Below are 8,788 nucleotides of genomic sequence, written 5' to 3' on the forward strand. Positions count from 1 at the left end.
CGCCGCCCCCACTGCGCCCTCCGGCGTACTCGACATTCGCTGGCTCCGACGCCATCTACGCTAATAGGATTCTCATACTTTAATTATTTCAATTCGTTTGAAACTTATCGCTGACGAATACGCGCGCTATTTGTTTGGGGTGATCGCAAGGAAGCCATTGAAAATAATACATTCGCATTCGTTATCATACATTTCATTACAATTATCATATTATCGTGTTAGCGACCACGATCTATGAAAGCGTCACGCGGATCAGTACAGTTTAAATTTCTTTATCGAGTATTGTCCATGTATTGTCATTGTACATGTAGTCATTGTTAGATCTGTACATCTACATTACCAAACATTAACTTAGAGTTAGAGGTTATCGGTCTAAGGCCGACGGCACCTGTCAGAAATTCTAGATTGAAAACCTCATAACTGCCGAGAGACACGGTATCGGCATCGAAGGCTGTCTTATATTATCAGGATGTTATCAATTTTACGAAGCGCCAGCCGTGTAACGCGTTGTACGAATCAAATCAAAAAGATAAGAGCCTTCGGGCACCGTTTACTGCACTGCAGCTTACTGATCTGAATTTCTAACAACGGCTTAAGGAAGGGAGGATAGAGCAGAGCGAGGCAATAGCGAGATCCTATTAGCGAGAGGGTCGGGAGGCGGGTGCGGGGTGCCGGGTGCGGCGGCGCGGGGGGGGCGCGCGGGCGGCGCGAGTCCGGGGGGCGCAGTGCGAACGTGGTGTTGTTGGCAGCCGGCGCGGCGGGCGCGGGCGTGCGGTGTGCGCAGTGCGGCCGCCGCTACTCCAACGCGTCCAACCTGCGGCAGCACGTGCGGCTCATACACGAGGCGCAGCCGGTGGTGTGCGCCACCTGCGGCCGCTGCTTCAAGACGCCGCTGTACCTGCGCCGCCACACGCTGGCGCAGCACCCGGCGCGCCTCAAGCCGCCGCCGCTGCCTGCCCTGCGGCCCGCGCACCGCTGACCTTACACGCTCCGTTCACGCGCTCTCTCCCCGCTCGACAGCCCCGTACTCGCTTGTCGCACGTCCGCTCGCCGCCCGCCCGATCCTACTCGACCACGTTTAGTGTATGCGGTTGCCCGATAACGATATATCATTCATTTTATTGTTATGAACGTTACTTCTATTATTTAATCTCTTATGAACTCGTAGAACTTTCAGTTAAAATTTCGAATATATTATATCACATGTGCATCTTTGATATACTTTCGCTTTTTCCATTTTATTGCTTCCATTGGATTTAAAAAATATATATATTTCATCACATTTTCTATGTATTAATCTCTATGTTTAATATTTTGTATGAAAATATACTTCCTTGAACAAAAATCGTGAAATAAAATACAGAACCTAGTATCTTTGCTACGAAATTTTTTTTAAATTATTGCGGGTAATGAATGAGCAATGGATATTTTGGAACATTATCATTTACCTTCAAATTTAGAATATAAATTAGAATTATTCTCTTTGAACCTTGTCTTCTATAAATAAAATAACTTTATAAGGTACAGTTAAACTTTCACGTATTTAATAGTTTCCTGTTCTTCCATTAATATCTTATTGGTTGTAAATCTGACTTGGAAAGGGCATTTTTTATAATAAATAAAGCAATAACGAATAGTTCAAAGTACTTTAAGCGCTGCGGGGCTGTCGGCGTATCAGTTCGTTGGGTAATATTGTGAAGATGTGGCTTAATGTGAAATATCGAAGACTGTCTGTAGGTATATCTAGTCTGTGATCAGAGTGTCGCCGGGGGCCTATCTGCCGTCACACCTCCGCTTATTGGGTGCCTTTCAATAGTATACCATGTGCCAGTAAATATCCCTTTAATGACGCTCCTCTAGCTAAACCTTGATAATATAAATGATAGCCGTATACAGCATGCGTATGGGACTCCCCACATCGTGTTGTTCGGCTTTAACTGTAGTGCTGAATCATGTTGTCTGTTTATTATGTAAGACTAATAGTTATGTTGCGAGGGGCCTCGTCAAAGGGAGTCGAGTACCTTCCTTTCTGACAATAGACTGATTGTTAATACATTTGTTGCAACCGGTGCTGATTTTTATCATAGATTATTTACAGGTTACATATTGTATATAAATACTTACATTATACATGTTATCCTCTCGCTCGACCCTCTCCATCGACGTTTAGCGAATATTATATTATGTATTATTCTTAGAATAGATATAATTTTTTTTTCTACTATGAATGTGTTGGGGAGGGTCGACCGTGTCCGTTTTATGTGTCGAATATACAAGTTACATAAACCCGTGATGGAAAACAATAACAGAAGTGATATTTTTATACACAATAGTTTTATCTTTACACAGATGTTATATAGTTGAGTGATTGGACGGCTCCCGGTTATAGTTTGTACAAATCTCGCACGTTATGAATATTATTCAATTAATCAGCGTTTACTTTAACGTTTTAATCGTCACGTGTCATAATTCGATTTTTAAAGTTGCCATAAAAATCCAATCGCAGGGCACTTTGTGCTTCTTCAGTAGATTTTAAGAAATGAAATTTTACTAATCATGTATTTGCTAATATTGAAATGAACTAAGTCTATTATTGAAAATATTTTGATTTTTAGACTTTGATATATTATGATTGCCATGGAAAAACGCATCTAGTCATTAAAAAAAACATCTCTAAGCATCTTTTAAAAAGGGAACGATGTCGATGATATGATTAGGGTTGTGAATTACAATATTAGTTTATCTTTGTAAAAAAAAGTATTCGTATAGTGAGTCTAATTGAGATCTCATTTTTTAGTTCCCATGATCTCTAAATTTTATTTTGCATTTATATTATACTTATTTTAGTGTGAATCGCCAAGTTTAAATGTTTTAAATTTGCGCATAGAATATAAAAATGCTTATCATTCGATCTAATCATAAAATAATAAGTAATTTATATATATTGTATTCCTAAGTTCAAATGCGATTTTTCGTCAGTGAAAAACAAAATGGAAATCTCGTATTAAAATAATTAATGAAATAGACATTTCCTATAAACTCTATCACTATGATTACGATGTATATGGATGTAAATTTAAACAAAAATATTCTCATAAAGTAATTAAATATTAATGCTTAAATCGATGACATGCTACTTTCGTATAGATGTCGTTTAATTTCGTGTTAAGTATAAATTGTATTAATAAATAATAATTAATCAGTGGCACGCTTTTACACCACATACATACAATAATTATTATTATATATCATATCTAAGGCAATACTTTATTATGATAATTCTATTATATAGACAGACTGTTGCTTATTAACAACGTGATGTTTTGTTGACTACCTATCTTATTACCTACTTATTAAGTTTTTCACTTGACCAAACATATATTTTTATAATAGATCGCAGTGATTAATTGTTACTATATACAGATATCAGATAACTTTATGATAACTTAAGCGTTTCGTTTTCCTCGACACTAAAATAGACTTTATATCGCCACGAAGTGTCAATTCCGAGTTTTTCTATATATTATGGTCTTAATTAAGGAAGATCAAATTTAAATCATTTTTATTTTTATCATCATAAATCAATTGTTCTTATATTAATATTATATCGTAATATAATCGCAATCGTCTGTGCAATTGCTTTGTGCAAACATTTTTAAATATGTATATAAATCATTGTAATTTTTTACGAGATACAACAAATAAAATATTGCAGATATATACATGTCTTTGCTTCTAAAAATAGTCTTATTTAATTCTTATCCATAAATTAACAATTTATTATTATTCACATTTATATTACCTGCCCAAATTTACTTATAGCAGAACCTTTGTTAATTTTCTTAGCAAAGTCATAAAAATGGAATGGTAAGTTGGTTTCGTAGACATGAAAACATTTTCTAGTAAAAAAGAACTATTGCTAAAAAAGGATGTTATATGTAATAAATTTTTACTAGATTACAGTCGTCAGTCGATTTTGAATAGAATATTATTAAACGAGACTGTATTTTATGACGAATTTGGGATTAAATATCATAAATATACCTAACAAAAAAATCTAGAATGTTCAAGATAATTTTGGTAGCACAGGGAACGTGGTGTTCGAAATTTAAACATAAAAAAATGTAGGCATGTAACAATTTCTAGTTGCAGGCCGTTGGGACGGACGAAGGAATCGGCCGGTGCCCGACGCGGTGTGGTTGGAGCAACATCGCCGCGCTTTGCCCTTCGTGCTCAAGAGAGAAAACGAACGGGCGCCCGCGCCGAGACTCGTAAGATATTTATTTATATTACATTGCATTTTTTAATAAGTTTACTTGTAGGTATATCCGTCTTAAAATATTCGTGGTAGAACTTAGAAAGAGATGGCTTATTCATTATTCGATTCTATTTGTACAATTAGCTTTTGAAATTTCGATAAGCAAGTTAACAACCTAATATCATTAGTTATACGATGGCAAAGTATGGAGGACTATGATCGGAGTTATGTATTTGCTTTGTTCAATTAAACAGATTGTGTCCAAACGACCTTTTGACACAAAATGGAGCATTTTGATATGTTTTGTCATAAAGCATATATTGTTTAGATTTCCAATACGTGTATACTTTATACCTATTGATTAAGTCATGATAATTGTGTTTTTTTTTTTCATAATAACAACTTATGATCCGTACAAAATCGATAAACAGAGTTATGAATATAACGCCAAATCGAAGTGGAAATTTTTCTTAAGAATCTTTTCAATTATCGTGCAATGCGTAATTTAAACTTTCAAAATGTGCTATTGTAGAAAACTATATAAGATTTATTTGCAAAAGCATTTAGAGTCATTTTACTTCTTCACTAACACTACCATCTAATCTGTATGTTCAAGTTTTTGTAATCTACTAATGTTGTAGATTATTTTATTATTTTTATTATTACTTTACACTTTTCACTATGACACAGTGCGGAGTTAAAGTTAATTTTTCCTCGTTTAGCCAATCGCAGTGTCATCAACACCTCATGTTAATTTAATGTGATGTGCGTGTTTATTAGAAGATTTAAATAAGTCGTTACGTTTCAAATACGTTGTTACTTTAGCTACTAAAGGGGACATTGTTTTCTATTAAATCTTAATACAATAGGAAAAATAAAGTATTTCGAAACAATTGAGATTTTGCTTCTGTAACATATATATTTCTTTATACAGTATTAAAAAACATATAGCTTTGAACTGCCTGACTGATATAAGAGTTCCTAACCTTTGTACACTGCCGTCAATACATATTTTGGTTTAAACCGGATATTTTTAAATAACCATAATCAAGCATTCATATTCATTTTTAAATAGTACGGCATCGAAAAGTCTCCATACACTAAAGACCATATTTTAAGTATGAATTTGTCTGTCGTATTTTTATCGGGTTATTACAATATGGACCTCTTCGCCAATAGAAACAGATAAGGATCGTACAGCGACCGTGATTATTGCCCACCCGTGGAACGGGCTACTTTATCGCGTACACTTGTAAAAATTATCAAGGGTTATCTGTGACGAAGTAGCGCAAAAAGTGTCGAACCGTGACTGGCGGTTTGAAGGTTCGTTTCACGTGTACAGATAAAGCTCGGCGAGGGCGTCGAGATCCGCGAGGACCTGCTGAGGGGCGTCAAGTGGGGGGACTACAGAAAGGTGACGCGCGGGCTGGCGGCGGCGCTGTTCTCGCCGATCGAGCTGGCCACGTGCTCGGTGACGGGGCAGCGCTGGTCGCGCGCGGGGCAGGAGGCGCGCCCCACCAAGCCGCCGCTGGACCGCCGCCGCGTGCACGCGCTCATCTCCTACGTCAGCCGCCACTTCCCCGACGTCGAGGTGAGCCGCATCAAGCAAGTGCTCGCCTACAAGTGCAAGGAGAACTGCGCCGCGCTCAGGATGCGGACGGCCAGGTAATTCGGACCCCTTTGCTGCTTTATACTTAGAGAGAATAGCATGGTATTTAAGAGTTCAATTTGTGTATTATTATAAATGTCAGTGGTAGATAAGGCACTCCCGGAAGCGAATATGATTTGTATATCTGATAATTTTAATGCTATTGCATTTATCATGTGTTATTGGCTATTTAGGTAGGCTCGCTTGCCCTCCTCTCGCGTAATAAAAGGTAGATATGCGTCTGTCTAAAAACTAATTCAACCAAAACAGGCAATTTCGTAAAGATAAATGTTAAACTGTAAATAGCATAACACCAGCAACCACAACATATCTTGGTTAGAGATTTGTATATTTATCATTTTGTTATCTTTGAGTTTAAAAAGTGCTTATCAGTGAAATCATATGTTATACTATTTTCGATTTTCGGTAGCAAATTGTTATCTATAAATACCTTTGATCGAAATGTTGCAATTTAAAACTTAACCACCTTCAAATAGAAATTAAAAACTTTTCAACGTATTTTAAACGCAATTTATTCATTATATTATTAACCCGACGTTTCGACGACAGGAGTCTCCCCGTGACCACGCTCGCTGTAAAATGTTCGAAACGTCGGGTTAATAATATAATGAATAAATCGCGTTTAAAATCCGTTGAATAGTTTTTAATTTCTAAATGTATAATACTCGCGTAAGACCAACCACAAGAAAATACTACACCTTCAAATAACTTCTGAATACTTCATTCATCTCATCATATAAAATTAATGTTAATAAATGCGTTCGTTTCTAATTATGACTTCTATAAAATAAATATTTCATGTTAATAACAAGACATTTTAAAACAATGTCCGATATCCTAATTGTGTGCATAGTATATCTTTCTCAGAAATAAAAAATAATACAATATGTAAAATATATACAAAATCTCATTGTTCACGACCAAGTACGACAGTACCTATTCAAGTATTTGTATTGTAAACACTGTACAGAAAAAAAAAAACAATTGTAATTTAAAATAGATAACTGCGTAAATATGAGCTAATTGTAGTAATAATGGAATTGATAACACCATGACGAAATCGATTGAATGTCGGTGGTCCGCCTTATCGCGACCTCTGCTTACACTCGATTATCTCATGACTCACGACCAAAACTCTATAACACATGGTGTCTGAACGGAGCCGCGCCTATAACGTACAACGTAAACATTCCGTGTTAACTCTTATCAAACACCCATTCATCATGGAAACTAGTTCATGGATATTATTAAAATTAATGGGTGGGTCGTCGTTACGACATAGACCCAGTGTAAGTATCTTGAACCGTGGTTGTTGATGTTAATGATTTAGGAAGGTTCCCATTTCGTGACATGAACACGCTAATGCTAATACTAGATACTTGTCTACCTCACTTTATAAAGTGAAACATTATAATCTGACGAGCATTGTAATGTTGTGCAGTTGCGAAAGGCCTTAGTCATTTTTGTTAATCATAACTAGATAAGGCAGGTCCTTAAAAATATAATTTAAGCCTATTCGCCGATAAGCGAAAATAGCTCTAGAGTAAGCGTGAAGCGTGCAAGAAGAAGAAGCAAGCGTGCCCGATGATTAATTGACATAGTAAAAGAAGGCTAAAAGAGATTTAAACTATTGTTTTAAACATTTTTAAAGACTTGAATTTCATTGGCGATGAGAGCCTCCATTTCTGGAAATATCGTCAGAATTATTTCTAAACATTCCTTACTATCGAAATTATAACCTACACACCTTAATTTTAATTAAATACAACACTATATTGGTGAATGCGTTTTGATAGTGCATTCAATGTGATATTAACAATATTACGTCAGAAATAGCATAGATAAAATGGAAAAGAATGCTGTGAACAGCAGTAAAGTACAAAGTGGTGTTATCGTGGCCATATTGCAATGGGGTTTACTCGCGATCATTGCCGAGGTCGTCGCGATATGGGACGTCTTACGATATTACTGATTACTGTTGCGTTGTACAGATATCTGTATTGGAGATACTACTTTTTGCTTATGTTTTAATGGAGGAGCTTTGATATAAAATGCTCTTAAGTTTCTTCTTCATCTTAAAGGTGATTCTCTTTCATAGGAGTCAAGGAGATACACATTTATCCTACACATGGATACACCTATCTAATAAGACATTTAATTAACTTCATTGAGTCGTTGTTCTTGCATCATGTGATTTTAACATCTGTAAACCTAAGGGCCCTTTGAAATAGGAATACGGTTTGAAATAGGAATACCATATATAATATACCATAGAGGCCGAATTCAAAGTCGCCGGTAACCGCCAGTCGGCGCACTCGAGGCAGTAATACAATTTGAAGCAGGTTGTCGAACTGTTTCAGCGAGTCGAGCAACTACCTGCTGAGCGCGGCGGGGCGCGCGCCGTGCGACGACGCGCCCGCGCTCGCGCCGCCCGCCGCCCGCGCCTCCTACTCCACCTTGTGAGTGTACACAGACACAGCTATACGCGCGAGAGGAGGGCACATGACGTGAAATTCGTTTATGTCAGTTGCGATTAACTGTTTTAGGGCAACACAACATATTAAAAAAAAATATTATATACATAATTTAGGTACCTATAGTGGAATGAAATTATGTGCGAGAAAATTCGTGTGCCCTACTCTTAATTCACATTTCTGCCTATTATAATAACTGTATTCCATTTTCTATTGCACTTAAACTTACGCAATTCGCAAATTAATAGCCAATATAAAGTCGGTAATGACCTCAGAGATGTTTTATAATTCGTACTATGTTTTTAAATCAATGTTCTTAAATTTTCAGCGAGACATCAAAAGGGGGCGGATCGGGCGCGGGCGGCAGCGGCGCGGGAGGCGCAGCGG

The 8,788-nt window shown here is 37.0% G+C and overlaps 1 protein-coding gene across 1 annotated transcript in view; it reads left to right on the forward strand.

The window, feature by feature from the left end:
• The first annotated feature begins 3,886 nt into the window (after window positions 1-3,886).
• Window positions 3,887-8,788, forward strand: part of LOC119834839 — a 6,234-nt gene continuing 1,332 nt past the window's right edge. Inside the window, exons 1-5 of the mRNA XM_038359354.1 lie at window positions 3,887-3,938; window positions 4,147-4,271; window positions 5,601-5,923; window positions 8,288-8,386; window positions 8,730-8,784. Coding sequence (XP_038215282.1) covers window positions 3,887-3,938; window positions 4,147-4,271; window positions 5,601-5,923; window positions 8,288-8,386; window positions 8,730-8,784 — 654 coding nt within the window. The remainder of the gene's footprint in view (window positions 3,939-4,146; window positions 4,272-5,600; window positions 5,924-8,287; window positions 8,387-8,729; window positions 8,785-8,788) is intronic.

Source organism: Zerene cesonia, chromosome 20, assembly GCF_012273895.1.
Source record: "Zerene cesonia ecotype Mississippi chromosome 20, Zerene_cesonia_1.1, whole genome shotgun sequence".
NCBI classification, from domain to species: domain Eukaryota; kingdom Metazoa; phylum Arthropoda; class Insecta; order Lepidoptera; family Pieridae; genus Zerene; species Zerene cesonia.